The sequence below is a fragment of the Eubalaena glacialis genome, chromosome 2, assembly GCF_028564815.1.
Source record: "Eubalaena glacialis isolate mEubGla1 chromosome 2, mEubGla1.1.hap2.+ XY, whole genome shotgun sequence".
Classification (NCBI taxonomy): Eukaryota; Metazoa; Chordata; class Mammalia; order Artiodactyla; family Balaenidae; genus Eubalaena; species Eubalaena glacialis.
This window is the reverse complement of record NC_083717.1, coordinates 42,419,372-42,436,495: the sequence shown is the minus strand read 5'-3', so window position 1 is coordinate 42,436,495 and position 17,124 is coordinate 42,419,372. Positions and strand designations below refer to the sequence as shown.

Here is a 17,124-nt window from a genome sequence, read left to right as displayed (position 1 = left end):
TGAAGTGGTTTTCTTCTTAACTGTGTCTGCAGACCTACTCTGCCTTTCACACGCCTGGCTTCCTTCTTCAGGACCATGAGGGCAGCAGGTGGAAATCAGGGGCTCTGACACGCTGATGGGCTGGGGAGTGTCAGGGTTAAACGGGCCTGTCTGGCAGCACTTTTCTCCACAGGCTCGTGTGGATCACATGACAGAAGCAGGAAGTGTATGATGGTACATGCTCTTGAGTATGCAGCTGTGTGATAACAGGCACTGCATATCAGAGCCCTTAAAGAAAGAGTACGGGGCTGGGGGCAGATGGGCGTTTAGGTGGCCTGTGTGGTTTTCAGTGTTGTAGTCACTCATAAATGTCTTTGTTCCTTGTCAGAAGAGTGCTCTCCAGCTCCGTCTACACAAATGCTCAGCATGCTGTGTGCCTCCAATAACCAAACGCATTTATCTAGTGCAGTGGCCTCAAACTGGAGTGTACATTAGAATCACCCCGGGGGCTTGTTATAAGATGACGCTGGGCCCCACTCCCAGAGTTTCCGATTTGGCGGGTGGGGAGGGGCCAGGAACTTGCCTTTCTAATAAGTTCCCAGGTGATGCTAATGCTGCTAGTCCGAGGACCACACTTTGAGAAGCACTGAATTAGTGTAAAGATGACAGACTTCTGTACCCCAGGTCTTATTCAGTCCATGGGCCTAAATTTTGTTTGGCTCATGGAGTAATTTTTTTTTTATTTGAGTTAGTGTATTTATTGAAAAATCGTATTCACACCAATTTGGATTTCTGATTTCTCCTGAAGAAATGGAAGATCTCACAGCCCTGGTATTTCCCCTTACCCAGCATTCCCAATTCCCACCTTGCTCTTTTTCTTTTTTTCCATAGTACTTATCACCTTCTTAGGGTCTATTTAACACACTGTATTTATTATATTACATTTACTTTTTATGATCTCTACCTTCCCCCCACTAGACTGTAAGCACCAAACTTGCCACGCAGTCTGAAGTCAGGAGTGTTTGATCCATTAATAGCTCCTAAGCACGTAGAACAGTATCTGGCCTGTAGTTCCTTAAATGTTGGAGAGGTGGGTGGTGGATGATAATCTACTGGGGCTGAGTGGCTGCTGCCTCCTCTAGACAAGATGTACAAGCCCCAGACTGCCACTACCCCCTCCTCCAACTCGCCTCTGTCCTTTGTTACCTGCCTGACCCCACAGGCATTTGAGTTTGTGATCTGCGGTAAGACTGCCGTTACTGTGAATGTGCTATAGAGAAGGAGAATGATAGGGATACAGCATATCCCATAGAAAAGAATGTAACCTGAAAGGGGGAGTTCCATTTTAAATGGACCCTTTTTCACTAATGATTTATCTCAGACTAATTGCTTCAGTCTGTAATTTCTCACACAGTGTCTCTGTTCCATGCTACAACAAAAGTCTTAAAATTAGCACTTTGCCTAAGAATTATTTAACACCTTATAAATGCGAGTCACTGGAGAAATAGAAACAAAAAGGGCACAGATGCCGCTCTTAAGGAACCAGCATTCTGGTGGGGAAGATGGACAAGCAGGCGATGACCATAAATAAGGAAAAAACTAGGCGGGGGCACATGCAGGATTCTGAGGGGTGCCAGTCGCTGCCTCGGGTGAGGAGAAGAAAGAAGCTAACAGATGGCTCTACCAAGGAGGGATTATCTTGAAGTAGAAGAATGCCGTGCCTGTGAAGGTGAAAAGAGCATTCCAGGCAGAAGAGACAGCATTTGCAGGATCAGAGTGCTTGGTGGGTCCAGAGGAGAGCCGGAGTGGGTGGCTGTAGCTAGGGCTAGGATGCTGAGGACCATCGGCAGGAACAGAGCGGGGAAGGAGGAGCAGCTGGCTTCCTGCTCTAGGCCTCTTGAAACTTGACAGAAGATAAATTGTAAATGCAGTGCTCACTCAGACTTTCTTTTCCTTTCAGCAGCCCAAAGGGAGCCTTCAAGCACACGACACATCTTCGCTGCCCACAGTCATTATGAGAAACAAGTGTAAGTGGCTCAGCCCACCTCTCATGATTCCTTTTCGCCTCTCTGGTTCAGGACTTACCCATACTTCTGTAGTATTTATTTGTTATTCTTAAGCAAGATTTGAATACCTATTTTGAATACTTAGAGAAGGCTGCAGTTTCATTGACCAAAAGCTTAACATTCTACCATCAAACTCTCTGGAAGGTTCTAGAATAGTGTGTGTCTTAGCTTAAAAGGCAGCACCTTAGCCCTGTGTGTCTTGAAATTTCTCTTGCGTGAGTCGACAGTGAAACTTGCTTTTAGCAGCGTTTCAGTTGCATCAAATGAGATCTTGCTTATTAAACTTCTTGACAAACTGTGAAGTTATGAAAATTGTTCTTTTTTTTCCCCAAGGACTTCAGTGGTACACAAATTGGGTAAATCACACCTCTCCCATTCACATCAACCTGTCTTCTCCGTCTGTGCAAAGCTTCACTTTGGTTTTACTTAATATTTTCCCCTTTTCATTCTTCATTCCCTATCTCATTCCTTTCCCCTCCTCAGCATGCACTGTAGTATATTTAATGTAAACCTCTCTAATCTGCTGTATCTTTAGACATATGGGTACCTCTGGAAATATCTCTTAGGATTTTGTGCGTTACATTTAAATTAGATGATATGACTTGCTTATCCATTCTGCTGGGGTTTTTTCCACTCAATATGGTTTTGAGATATATGCATGTTACTATATGTAAGCTATTGTCTCAGATCGCTGCATGGTATTCTTTCATAAATATATACCACATCTTAATTATCAGTTCCCCCAAAGACAGTTGTCTGAGTTGTTTCCAACTCCTGCCATAAAGATGCAGTCATGAATAGCACCTAAATTTGCTCTATGGGAACCCATGTGAAACTTACTCTCAGGCCATGTTTTTCAAAGTGTAGATCCTGGATCAATTAGAAGTGCCAATTCTTGGGCCCTACCCAGACCTACTACATGAGAGATTCCAGAGACGGAGCCCAGTGATGTGTGTCTTAGTAGATGCTCCAGGTGATGGTGATGCACACACTCGAGCTTGAGGACCACTGCTCTGTGCCCGACTGCTCTGAGTGCTTCCAGATGCCTCCAGAATGGCTGTAGAGACTGTGCCACCAAGGAGGGTGTGGAGTCCCTTTAGATAGAAGTCCAGTTATTGCCCATCTTTGCATGTAGATTCCTAGAAGAAAAGTTGTGCCAGACTGTCACCCACTTTAACCAATGATCCAACCCATTCCAACACCTTTTACAAGTCTAATCTTCTTTAAACTTTTGTTCTTTGACATTATCCCTTATTTCAGAAACCTTTTTTTTTTCTTTCAAATCAGATAAAATAGAATTTTTCCAAAAAATACCTATTATGTCTGACCCCCACATGTATTCTTATTCCTGTTTTACCCGTTTTATTCCTGAGGTAACATAGCGGTAAGAGTACAGATTGTGGATTCAAGTTGTATGGGTTTGAGTCCCAGCATCCACTTAACAGCCGCGTAACCTCGGACATTTACTAAATCCCCTGTACCTCGTTTTCCTCCTCTGTGAAAGGATGGTAATAGTATCAGCAGGTGGTCATCGGGTTTAAGTGAGATCACACCAATGAAGTACTTGGTGGTAGGCCTCCTTCAGTGTTTGCTTTCACCACTACCATCACCATCACAAATAAGGATGCTGAGGCTCAGAGAGTAGTTAGCAACTTGCCTGAGTGGAGTGGATTGGCTTCAACAAGGGAAAGTTGTTTTCACCCCCCCATGCTGCCTTTTAGATGCAGGTTGTTCTTTATAATTTTCAGGGCTCTGCATGACATGACTTCATTCTGCTTCTCCGGCCGTTTCACTGATCCCTTATATACACCCATCTACTTACTTCCTCTTCTGCTTGTTACCTCCCTTTCACATTAATAGAGTGTTTCTGCATTCCTTCATACGGTTCTCCTCATCAGAATGTCCTCTTTTTCTGTTGACTTACCCACATCCTACTGTTCTTCAAGAACCGGTGTTTCTTTCTCCATCAGATTTTATCTGCTCAGCAGCTTCCCTTCTGATACACTGAGGATGTGCTCCAGGCTCTTGAACACTTGAGCATGTTCTCTTCCCTGCCAGTTGCCCTTCTTCCCTGTTGGTGTGGGACCCACAACTCCTAGTTTCCTGTGTGCTTCCTGCAGGAAGGGTCTGGTCGTGTTACAGGGTAGCATGTTTCTGGTGTTTATTATATCACCACCTTCTAAATCGAATTTGAATTGGAAATTAATGGTTTTATTAATTGTATTAAGTCAGAAACATCCTGTAATACCGTGAAGCCGTAACAGCTGCCCCAGTCTTACTTCCTTCAGCTCCTGATGCTCCTAGGGATGGACAGATAATGCAGCAGTTTAGTTAGCTACCAAGGAAAAATAATTTGTTACCCAGATGGCAGTGTGACGACTTTAGCATGAAATTAGAGCTCCAGTTTCCTCTTTGGTCAAGTTCAAGAGAAATATGCAGTATGAGGACAAATTAGCTATGTGACATCAAACACATGTTGCATTTTCCTCATCTGTAAATTAAAGGAATTGGTCCAAACCTGTGTTCTCAGACATTGTACAGAAGGATCACTTGGGGAGCTGGTAAATGTGTAGACTCCCAGGTCCCACCCGCACAGAACAAGGAGGGCTGGGAATTTGCATATCTAACCAGCCCCTCACACGTTTCTTGGTAGGTCCTCCCAAAGAACACCAGCCTCAGTTATCTCTGAGGCTCCTTTTATCCTTAAAATTCTTTCGGTCTCCTTTTCTCTTACTTTGAATTAGTTTAAATTTTTAAATATATGATACTTTCACACGATTCTTTATCCTCGTCGCCTGATTTCCATCACACCCCACGGGTAAACCACTTTTCTTAGTTTTATATTTATCTTCCTTAAGTTTCTTTATTAAAATAAAGCAAATACCAATTTGGATTATTAATTATGTTTTTAAAACATAAAAGGTGCTCTGTTGCACACTTTATTCTGCACCTTGATTTTTTTCCCCCTTAATATGTTATCTGCAGATCTGTGTCAGTTCATGGAGAGTGTCCTCATTTTTTTTTAAAGCTTCATAGTATTCACATGTAGGCTGTACCATGATTTATTAACTGATCTTCTTTTGATACTCATTTTGCTTTTACCAAACTTTGCATTGAATAACTTTGGACATATGTCATTTCAAACATAAACAAGTAAATCTTGTAGAATAAACATATCCTAAATGGAATTACTGGATCAAAGATATAGGCATTTACAATTTCAACAGCTAATGCCAAGTTGTCTTCCATAGAGTGTTTGTACCTATTTACACTCCCAGGGTAAATCTCTTTTAAAAGCAGTTTGCTTCTATTTGGCATTCATCAGGTGAGTCAGTGCTGGTGGGCATGTGTCGGTGATACTTCATTTGTTGTCCTTTCGTTCTTTACAGCCTCCCAGCCCAAGGAGCGCCCTCGGTCCGCAGTCCTCCTGGCCGATGAAACCACTGCCGCCCCCATGTTTGCTAACAGACGGTCCCAGCAGAGTGTGTCGCTCTCCAAAAGTGTCTCCATTCAGAACATTGCTGGGTGAGTGGGGATGTAAAGCTAGCACAGTTGACATCTAGGTGACAGAGCATAATAATGTATACCATTTGACAAAAAGATTGTTTTAGAAAGAAATGTATAACGTAATGGGTTAGTGCTACAGATGAGTGGGGTGAGGATTACACTTTGATGCACCATCATGATCGCCATTTTGTAGCAAGGATCCCCTTTTAACACCATTTTTAGGCCAGTTGTCCTCTGCTTTTATACATGATCAGCCCTGCTTTTAAAGAACCTGCCTTCTAAAAGGATGATTTTCAGATCAAAATAAGAAGTGGGAATAGGAAAAAAGATTTAATTCTGAAGGTTTGGTTTCAATCACTTGTATTTTCATATGTCACACTTTTCTGTTGGTCAGATGAACCTGGGGGGAGGGGGTAGCTTTCTTTTTTTTTTTTTAAACTCGCCTCTTGACTCTTAAGTCATGGGAGTGAATAATGGGCCGGGTACTACAGTAGGTTCCCCGTCCCTCATCTGCACTGAGTTCCTTTTGTGGTCCCTCCAGAAGTTGCTGTGGCCCCTGATTGTTCAGGCCTCGGCTGTCTGTGGTTAACACAGGGCCGATTATGATGTTGCTGGCTGTTTGGTGTAAGATGCCTGCCTTCCCATCCAGTAAAGAAGTCATCTCAAATGTAGGACTCAAAACATCTCTTGCAGCTCTCTTAACCTAGGCTGGAGGAAAATTCCCAACTGAAGGATGCAAATCTCCTTTTGTCTGTGTTTCCTAACCTCTGTGCTGGCTACTGTTTCCTCCTCCTTAAAAAAAAAAAAGTTTCGGGTATTTTTATATTGTTTTGTCTTTCTGTTGTAATTAACCAAAGGCTTTCTTTTCAAAGTTCTTATGTTATCCAAATGAGTTTATATTATGACTTTTAAAAGTTGGCCTTTAAATAAAATTTAGTTTTAAATGACTCTAGCTTACTTTTGTGTTGTACCACAAACATCTACTGGGTGCCTAATGTGCTAGCTGGTGAGTTGGGGTCAAGAAAAGTTCGAAGAACATGGTTTAATATAAGTGCTTGGTCTGTAGTTATTTAGGGAACACAGGGAAAAAGTGTAGTGGTTAGACATGAGTTTCAAACAAAAATTTCTTATATAATGTGTATGCAGTTTGAAGGAGGAGCATTCTCCTTGCTACCTATCGTTTAAAAAAACCCAAGGCTCAAAAAGTTCATGCTTGCAGTGATGTTAAATGCCTCCAACCTTCCTTAATAGTTTGTGTTGCATATTGCTGGGTACCTGACATAAGTAATTCGTCTTCTATCACTGTAGTGCTTGCAGCCAGCTGTCATTTTATAGTTTTTCAGATCTTCACTTAAGACCGGAAACTATGGCTTCTCAGAATGTATCTGACAGTATGTGTTTCCTTTTGCCCCCAGAGTTGGCAATGATGAGAACATATCAAACACCTGGAAATTCCTGTCTCATTCGACAGACTCACTAAATAAAATCAGCAAGGTCAATGAGTCAACAGAGTCCCTTACTGATGAGGGTAAGCAGAAGCCACGGCGTGTATTGTGTGTGTCTGCAGAGACTTTGTGCCATCTCCTAGAATGCAGGCACTAACGCATCTCCTGCCTCTTCCTTACTCCTGTGAAACTTCTCTAAACTGTCTGTAAAGCATCACATGCTTTAAAATGAGTGGTAAACCCACTTATCCTGTTGTTAGATGGTTGTCCACTGAAGGATGTCATTGATTTTAATGTGGTCAGACTCTGGTACAAATGCTTCTTCTTCCCCTAGACTTTCGTACACGTTCAGTTCTAGCTCTTTTGGCACAGTTGTAAGCCTACTCTCTTAAACAAGTAAAGTCACCAGGACCCTGATCATGTCTTAATCATCTTTGATTTATGTGACGTTTATCACCCTTAACCGAAGTCTTGAATATATAGAGTATGTCACTCCAGAACAGAAAATGATCTTTTCTAATAGAATATATATTCTATGAACATCCCTGTGTTAGTGTAGAGTGTTTATGTCTCATGAAATTATCACCCTGAGGAACGTCCAGCAGAGGTTTTTTTTTAGAGGTCACAGACGCAGGATTCTGATACTGATTTTTTTTGTATTTTGAGGAGTAGGTACAGACATGAATGAAGGGCAGCTAATGGGAGACTTTGAGCTTGAGTCCAAACAGCTGGAAGCAGAGTCCTGGAGTCAGATAGTGGACAGCAAGTTTCTGAAACAGCAAAAGAAAGATGTGGTCAAACGGCAAGAAGTGATTTATGGTGAGACTCTTCATGTGCTCTGCTAATATTTGATTTGCATTGTGTGGCATTGTTTATTAGGGGATTTATTGGGCTATGTCAAGTCAATTTTCAAGTATGTAGCATCTCAAAGATTTTCTTTTGAAAACTTTGAGGTATAGAGACATCTTATTTCTATCCTTTTCTCTCTCTGTAAAATTATATTCTTTAATTTTATTGGACATTTTATTTAATATGAGTGCTTATTTATGCGATAGTCCTAAAAAGAGATCTCTTGTGATAGTACAGTTTAATTCTTCGGCTACAGTAGAAACTAGACTAAACACAAGTCATTTCTGGGAAATAGGAACGTAGTAAATTGTGAAAGGTCTTGAATCCCAATGAAGACCACTTTGGAAACCACCACTTAAGAGTGATGGAATCCAGTACACCTGTCAGAAAATAGTGTGAGGTCCCATGAAAAATCGAGGAATAGGATGAAAACGCTTTAGGGAAAAGACAGCTGTTGACTCAGTTTTAAAGTTTAAATTGGGCCCTAAATAGCCTTAAGACAAAATTGGGCTCTTAGTAGCAGCAGACACACTTTGCAGGAGAATCCTCGAGGAGAGCATTCCTGACCACTGAGCCTTGTCCCTCCCCCAGAGCTGATGCAGACGGAGTTCCACCACCTCCGCACACTCAAGATCATGAGCGACGTGTACAGCCGGGGCATGACAGCCGACCTGCTCTTCGAGCAGCAGATGGTGGAGAAGCTCTTCCCCTGTTTGGATGAGCTGATCAGTATCCACAGCCAGTTCTTACAGAGGATCCTGGAGCGGAAGAAGGACTCTCTGGTGGATAAAAGTGAAAAGAACTTTCTCATCAAGAGGATTGGGGATGTGCTTGTGCACCAGGTGAGCAGCGGGAGGGCCCCTGGTGCCTCTCACACGCACTGGGGGCCCCGTAGCCGTGCGTTCACATCCTGGCTGTCCTGCTCACCATCTCTGTGAGCTTAGGCAAGTGATTGCATCGCTCCGACTCTCAGTTTCTTTTTCTGTAATTGAGGACAGTAGATTTTCTCTTTTAACGCTATTTTAAAATTTAAAAGATAATGTATATATAAAGTACCCAGCATACATGGTAGACATGCAGTAAAAGCCAGTTTTTCTTCCTCAGAGTCTGTACCAACATCAGAGATACTATAGTTTAAGAGATCAAAAAATATTTGTTGGAAGTCTCAACTTCAACCTGTGACTCAAATCAAAAGGCTCATTTATCTAAAAACCACCTGAGACTAAAAACTTGACTAAGAAACCATCTGTAAAATAATTCATAAAATATTTCTTGCTAATATTTTCGTCAAGGTGTGGTATGGTTTCAATCCTATGTCAAAAGCAATTTAGCTAAAAACTGTTTTGATACTTTCAGATGTATATGTCATAAGCAGTTTCTAAATGTTTCTTTTTTAAAACATTCTTTTTGAAAGAAGAATAATGCTAGTATAACCTTTATAGGCAGAGGGGCATTGCATCACATCTGACTAGCTCTTTCTCACCGGCAAGTCTCTGCCTCATTGTGGAAGCAGAGGCTTACTTGCTGGAACATTTGCCTGAGAATTGGAAATATTGTCCTTTCGTTGTATTCTTGAGTCTGTACCCCTCGCCCTATGAATTCATTGGTGCCTTCATTCATTCATTTTTCAAGTATTTACTGGGGATTTACTCAATACCATGTGGAACCACGAAGGTAAATATAGTATAGACCTGTGCTTCATGGAATTCATGTTCTAGGAGTGAAGGATAGGCATGTCGTGAAGTAAATGCAGATGCAGTGTAGTGAATGCGTTCACACTGGTGGTCAGGGCCTCAAAGTGGGCACGGTCAGCTCTGCAAGTGAGGACCCTTCCTCCCCAAACATCCCCCTCCTGTCATTTTCCATGTTTCTCCCTCTGCCCCTCCTCCCCACCCTCAGACCTGCACGGGTACTTCCTCCGACCTTGTAGCTCCTTGTGTTTGTGCATGTCCTCTAGTAAGATGTTAGCCCCGTGGTGTCCATTTGTTGGTTCTGAGCGCCAGTGCTAGAATCACCCTTTTAGGGCACTTGCTTTGTGATGGGAACCGATCACTTAAAAATCTCTCTGCCTCAGCTTCTCTGTTGGTAAAGGGGAAAAGGAAAGGCTACCCTGAACGTTTTTTCAAGTTTTGGGGTAAGGATCAAGTTGTGTTGCCTCCAGAGATTGTTAGTCCAGCGGGAATTGATGCTTAGCACGTGTCTAGTGGACCACATACAGAAACTCAGCGGGTACCCCACAGTGAACGTAGCTTCAGATGAACCGTTGAGATTGCACACGCTTGGGAATGATGTAAGGGCCATGCAGAATTGTTAGGCCTGCTGGCCTGAGGTAAGTAGGATAAACAGATTCCCTAGGTAATGACGGCCGTTTCTGATGTCTTTCTAACTTATCAGGATGACTTTTTTGAGACTGCTACCTCATGAAAGACTTCTAGTGAGTCTCTCTGTTTTATTACTGGGTTATGACAAATGGGAGTTAAAACACATCTTGCATTTCTTATGTGCACAGTACATAGATATTTCTGTGTTTATTATTTTTTAAATATATGTAACAGCTTTATTGAAATATAATTCATATGCCATGTGATCCACCCATTTGAAGTACACAGTTCAGTGGTTTTCAGTATATCCATGGAGCTGTGCAGCCATCACCACGGTCAGTTGTAGAACATTTTTATCATCATCACCCCCACCAACTTCCCCAGCCCTAGGCAACCACTAATCTACTTTCTCTGTGGGTTTGCCTATTCTGCACATTTTATATAAATGGAATAAAGCAATATGTTGTCCTTTGTGATTGGCTTTTTTCATTCATACGTTATCCATTTATCCTCTGATGAACACTTGGGTTATTTCCACTCTGGGGCTGTTGTGAATAATGCTGCTATGAACATTCGTATACAGGTTTTTGTGTGGACATATGTTTTTATGTCTAGGAGTGGAATTGCTGGGTCATATAGTAACTCTATATTTCACTTTTTGAGGAACTGCTAAACTGTTTTCCAAAGCTCCTGTACCATTTTAATCTTTTAATCTTTGGGGGGAAGTTATGAGGAAGCTCTCTTGGGTTTCACAAGTAGACTGGAAACTTTGGACAAAATGATAATAGGAGTTTAGCACCCTGAGTTATGGCATAACTTCTGTTCTCTTTCCTCTGCAGTTTTCAGGAGAGAACGCAGAACGCTTAAAGAAGACATACGGCAGGTTTTGTGGGCAGCACAACCAGTCTGTAAACTACTTCAAAGACCTCTATACCAAGGATAAGCGTTTTCAGGCCTTTGTGAAGGTATTGATGTGAAACGGTGGGGATTTCCATGTTGTCCAGAGCATTGTGTCACTGTCAGTTTTAGCTCGGGCCTTCTCCCTTGGGTAGTTCCTGACACTTGGTTTACTTCCTTGCAGAAGAAGATGAGCAGTTCGGTTGTACGGAGGCTTGGAATCCCAGAGTGTGTATTGCTTGTAACCCAGCGGATCACCAAATACCCGGTTTTGTTCCAAAGAATATTGCAATGTACCAAAGGTGCGTCTCTCTCTGGACTCAGTCTTGTTTGCCAGTGGACTGTTGCAGTCTGTCCAACAGCACTGGGGACCCCGTAGAAGAACTCTTTTACGTCGAGAAGGTCTAAAAGAGAGCCTGTGTTTTATCTTAAAAACAGTTTTCTTGAGTGAAAACATAAAGTGTTATATCAGCAGACTTAGGGTGAATGAGAGCAAGAAGGGAAGGAACCACTTAGTGATCCCAACGAGAGTTCAGTGACCTGAGCAACTTGTCACTTGTCCCTAGACTGGGAGATGATTCCCACCTGCAAGTGATAGAATCACCGCTGTTTCTCGTTTAATTACTACTTAGTAGTTTCTCTCTCAGCTAATCCTGCTCCTGGGCAGTTACGTTAAGGATTAGGTAAAACAAAGACATAAATAAAAAACTCGTTGCTCCTCTCCCTCCCTAAGAATGTTGGGTTCCTTCCACTTTAGAACGTGGCACATAATTGCATGTCATCTGTATCATTGAAACATCTAACTTGATTTAAACTCTGACAGAGCCAGGGGTAGGCACGTGCCCTTCGACGTGTTGGCTTCGCTCTGCCGGCGTGCCTACAGAGGGAAGACGGTGATGTGGAGCAAGAAGGCAGGGTCCCCCTCCTTCTGCCCAGTAGAGACAGTTATTCTTTCCTTCTCAGACAGTGAAGTGGAGCAGGAAGATCTAGCTCAGTCCCTGGGCCTGGTGAAGGATGTGATTGGAGCTGTGGACAGCAAAGTGGCAAGTTATGAAAAGAAGGTCCGTCTCAATGAGATTTATACAAAGACAGATAGCAAGTCGATCATGAGAATGAAGAGTGGTCAGATGTTTGCCAAGGAGGATCTGAAGCGGAAGAAGCTCGTGCGGGATGGGAGCGTGTTTCTGAAGAGCACAACAGGGAGGTTGAAAGGTGAGGCTCGCTCTCGTCAGAGTCTAAGTGTGTGCCAGAGGGCAGCGGGCAGGATCCAGATGTCACCAGGTTGTTCCCAGGGACCCATGTCCAGACATCACACAGGAGCAGCAGTCATTTAATCTTAATCTTGTATCAGAAAAGACTGGTTTGAGATGGCTTACAAAACCATATAGAATACAGTAAGAGAACGAGGAAATGATGCAGTCAGGGGAAATGAAAAACAAAAAATTTTTTTTTAAAGAACAAAGCAAAGGGTAAGATTCATACAAAAAAGCAAGGTGTTAAGGAAGACATATTTTCCCTATGAAAGAGGGGCAACAAATTTGGGGTCAGGGTCTCTGGCAAAACAATTGCTAGGAGGGAAATACCATCAGTTGCACAATTCATAGATTCTCTGAGATTAAAAATACATCACTCGTTCCTAAGAGACGGCAGAGGAATTTTCAGCTCCTGAGACCTTAGAGAAACGAAAGTTTAACTCACAGCAACTAGATTTATGATTAGACTTTGTTTTTCATCTTTTATCTTTCTCTAAGCAAAAGAGATCATAAAAGGTACTCATTTTCTGTTTGATTTTAGTTTTTACCTTTTAAATGATCAGCCCCATCAAGTGAAGGAAGTTAGGAGGTTTGTTCATTCATCTGTACATCTGGTTGGTTGGTTTGTTTTTAATAATTGTTTTCATCAAACCTGTATCCTCTGGGCCTATATGGTAACTCTCACCTCACCAGTAGCCTTGAGTATACCCAGCCCACCTCCCTGGCCTCGGTGAGCTGAGCACACAAAGCAGCCCAGTGCCGTCAGCCCCGCTGGCATAAAACTCAGGTGAGTGAAATGTGTGCTTCTCTCGTCGCCGAGGTATAAGTAATACTATAGGTAGCTGCTCTCGGAGGATTCCCAGGAGTCCTTAGCTAGGGTCTCACCATGCTCAGACCACATAGTAAAGAAATCCCAGGCATTCAGCTGCTCTCAAAGGTGAATGTCGCAGGACATCCTGCATAGAAGTTGGGCTCGGAATGAAGAGACTTGTAAAGAGGTTCTCGCTCTGCAGTGTGATGGCTGCTAGAATAGAGAGGCGTGAACTGAGGACAGGAGGAGGGAGCCAGGCAGAAGGGAGGAGGAAGCGTGGAAGCGTGGAGCTGAAGGGTCTGGCCCATCGGGAGGGGTGGGCAGGCAAGGTCTCTGGCAGCACAGTGAGGCAGGAAATACGGCTGAAGAATCGGCCGGGGGCCAGGTTGGGGTGGGTGCGTGCTCCAGACTAGGGGGCTGACAGGGATGCTGGTGGTAGGAGTGAGCGAAGGATGGGCTCAGAATGGAGGGTTTGAGCAGGAGAGGGGTGAGTTAGAGTGTGTGTAGTTCAGCTGCTGGGGGCAGGGTAGAGGACAGCAGGGATGCGGAGGTACCAGTGACCGAGACGAGGGCGGTCATTGTTGCAGGGATCCGGGAAGGGCTCCTCCGGGCAGGGTCATCTCAGAGAGAAGAAATACCCCTTCCTGCCACCAGCCAGCTGTGCCTCTCACTGCTCCATGATAAACTTGAACTGTGCGATCCCTGCAGCTCCTTCCTTCCAGCCCTGATGCTCTGTGATGTCCTGAGACCACAGTTGAGGGCTCTGGCCTCACCGCCACTGTGAGGCCGTGTCGGAGGCAGCCTGGTGGTAGAGAAGTACCTGCCCTCTCTTGTAAGGATGGATTTCCTAGAGTTGCTGCCAGTGCTGTATTTTCTTTACACAGCAGTTTATTTATTCATTCCCGAAATAAAAACTGATAGATTCCAGCTGTTGGAATAATGTTGTGGTCAAAGCAATGGCAGAACGATAGGTTTTCTGGCCTAAAATGTCTCCAGTGGAGATAAGAGTTTGGTGTTTAGTCATTTTCACCCCCAAGTGAAAATGACTTGTGCCAAGAACAGCCAGTCCTGTGTTGGGTAACCCTTGAAAGGGATGGGATTGTTTTTCTCTGATCTACTGACGCTGTGATCTCGTAAACTTCAGGATTCCATAAAGTTGAAACTTATGTTTTAGAGCTCTTTTTTTTTTTTTTTGGCAGACACCTGAACTATTTAAAAGTAAAGTTTAAAAAAAAAAAACTTGTCAAAACTAATGGTAGTGCATGGAAAATTACTGTGGTCTAGGCTGAAAAACTAGACCACCCTAGGAATCAGACATCCTTGCTTCTGTTTTCCTCATAGCTTTGCAATGAATTACACAGGGCACCCCAGTTTTGGCAGTAGTGGTAGAAAAGGCCAAGAGGGTCCTGACCACCCAGGAGGCGGCTGCATAAGTCAGCCCGTTGTTTTCCCAAAGATTTGTAGGCTCCCCTTTCCAGAGTAAAGGTGGTACAGAGGGACCTGTTAGGTCTCAGTAGACGGCTCACCTCCAGGGAGGTCCCACTTTGTCCTTAAGGGAATAATGGGAAATGTCACTTCATACTCCTAGAGGATTAGAGCAAGAGTTTGTGGCATTCTTTTGATTCCTGGATCCAACTAGAGATGTTAATTTGGCTTTTGTTTTTTCTTAATTGAGAAGAAGAGAAGGCTGTTTCCACGGTGCAGAGGGGTTGAGGTTGACTGTGCTGTGTTGGAGCTGGGAGCGGAGCCACTGTACTCCGTGTACCTGTGACGGCAGCGGGTGTTGTCTAGCCATCCGTGTCCTCTAGTACGTGTGGATGAAGCCTGCCTTTCATTAGACTGAGATATTCTTGTACATCACCTTCTGGCAGCCTTCCTGTCTGCTGTCCCACGCCTTTTTCCCATTACTATGATCAGAAGTTGAGAAATACTATGACCTGAGTGTTATGACCTGTAGAATGTGTTGCTATTTAGCATCTGTTAAAGTCCTGCTTTCCAGCTTTACTCTTAAAGTATTTATTCTTAAAAATCTTGCCTTGTGGGATATATCTTTCCAGCACTGAGTGCTTAAACCTTCCCAAGACAAGGCTTTGGTGATAAATCCCATTTTAAAATGCCTCTAAAAATCTAATGATCAGATCTGGACCCTGCAGAAATGTCAAGCCCTTGCCTTGGAGGAGTGTAATAATGTGCTGTGCGGGTGTGTTGCTGAGTTTTCCTTTAATGAAGTGCCCCGAAGGTGCTTCACCGTTCAGTGGTCATTGTTCTCTCTTCCCTTCCCCCGTCTACAGAGGTTCAAGCGGTCCTGCTTACTGAGGTTTTAGTTTTCCTTCAAGAAAAAGACCAGAAATACGTCTTTGCGTCATTGGTAAGCTGAATTGTTTGTCTCTGCTGTTTGTAATTAATAGTATTCAAACCCATGACGGTAGGTGGTGAGTGTTAACACTGTATTACTGCTCTCCCACCTTCTTAAAATTGGCTCAGGACAAATGCCTCCGAGTCATTTCTTACATACCCTTGCAATTTTCTGCCCACCTCCCTCCCCACCAATTATTTTTCTGTTCCCTCATAATCCTTTTGAGAGCCTTTGGCATTTGATCTAAAAAGAAATCTGTCACCGGAGTATGTCTCACACATTATGTATTACAAATCTTGCCAATTTATAACATTGCCAACCAGATTCTGTGACGAACCGGAAAGGACTCATCGTGCAGAAAACAGGACTCGAACCTTGATAACCTTAAATTTTAGTTTCCTTTTTGGAAATCTTTTTCTGTTGGATAAAATGTGAGTGAGCCGTATGCTTTTAAAAGGCATCTAGTCTTACCTTAGATGGAGGTTGTCTTAAGAGCTAGAATGTTGTATCCATGTCTTACATCTGCGCTCTCCCCATTTTCCAGGACCAGAAGTCAACGGTGATCTCTCTAAAGAAGCTGATTGTAAGAGAGGTAGCACACGAGGAGAAAGGTTTATTCCTAATCAGTATGGGGATGAAAGATCCAGAGATGGTGGAAGTCCACGCCAGCTCCAAAGAGGAGCGGAACAGCTGGATTCAGATCATCCAGGACACGATCAGCACCCTGTGAGTCACACACCCTGGCCCACCCCTGCCTCCTGGCACCTCTGTGGTTTCATAATGGTTGGGCCACCATCAGACTAATTGACATCTTCAGAATGTGCTGTTTTGTTGTGGTTGTATTAGGAACAGAGATGAAGATGAAGGAATTCCTAGTGAGAATGAGGAAGAAAAGAAGATGTTGGACACCAAAGCGCGGGAGTTAAAAGGTAAAGCTGGGTGGAAGCGGTCTGAGGCCCTGTCTGGGGGCGTCTGCAGTCCCGTAGGGTCCCCGCTGCTCCTCCATGCCAGAGCCGTCCCGGCAGGCATGTGAACCGGGGAGGGGCATAGCTCCTAACAAAAGAGAAACCAAATCTGAGCTGGCACAGGTCCTGGTGAACAATGGCTGTAGGAATGTGTCTGATACTAGATCGAGGGGATGTTGGGTCTCTCGTCTCGGTATCAGTGTCCTTGGACCCTGGTGACAGTCTTTGTACTTTGTCACAGAAGAATCTGCCAGAATTCATGGTCACATCTAAGATTAAAACAAGGAGAGAAAGGTACTTGCGGGAAAGAATTTTCCAGTTAATCCACTTATCAGTTACCCCTGCCACTGTGCCCTGCGCTCCAAATCCGTCATGAGGTGGTTTGGGGAGAAGTGTACTATGGGTTATGTTTGACCACTGTCTGTCGAGGCCCTACTGTTTCATGTGGTCTTCTTGGCATCCCTGCAAGACCTGTATTGTAACCCCCACTGTGTAGGTGAGAAAGCTGAGGCCCATGAAGGCCAAGCAACCCAGGGTCACACACACACAGTTCGTGGCAGAGCCAGGGCTGTGCTCGCTGTCCGCTCGACTGCAGGGCGCAGTGCTCGTGCCCCTTTGCCGGTGCTTGCTGAGCGCTCTGAAGTCAGGATGTGTTGCGCTTTGGGTAGAAGTAAG

General features: G+C 43.8%; 1 protein-coding gene across 7 annotated transcripts in view; it reads left to right on the top strand.

Moving 5' to 3' along the window:
* Window positions 1–17,124, top strand: part of AKAP13 (A-kinase anchoring protein 13) — a 346,999-nt gene that overhangs the window by 315,142 nt on the left and 14,733 nt on the right. For 4 of the 7 annotated variants that reach the window (XM_061179975.1, XM_061179973.1, XM_061179970.1 and 1 more), the window contains 11 exons: window positions 1,940–2,006; window positions 5,435–5,570; window positions 6,968–7,080; window positions 7,664–7,816; window positions 8,438–8,688; window positions 11,007–11,132; window positions 11,249–11,366; window positions 12,028–12,276; window positions 15,420–15,496; window positions 16,029–16,210; window positions 16,331–16,413. In XM_061179975.1, the coding sequence (XP_061035958.1) occupies window positions 1,940–2,006; window positions 5,435–5,570; window positions 6,968–7,080; window positions 7,664–7,816; window positions 8,438–8,688; window positions 11,007–11,132; window positions 11,249–11,366; window positions 12,028–12,276; window positions 15,420–15,496; window positions 16,029–16,210; window positions 16,331–16,413 (1,555 nt within the window). The remainder of the gene's footprint in view (window positions 1–1,939; window positions 2,007–5,434; window positions 5,571–6,967; window positions 7,081–7,663; window positions 7,817–8,437; window positions 8,689–11,006; window positions 11,133–11,248; window positions 11,367–12,027; window positions 12,277–15,419; window positions 15,497–16,028; window positions 16,211–16,330; window positions 16,414–17,124) is intronic. The other 3 variants (XM_061179974.1, XM_061179972.1, XM_061179971.1) reach the window with 2 other exon arrangements.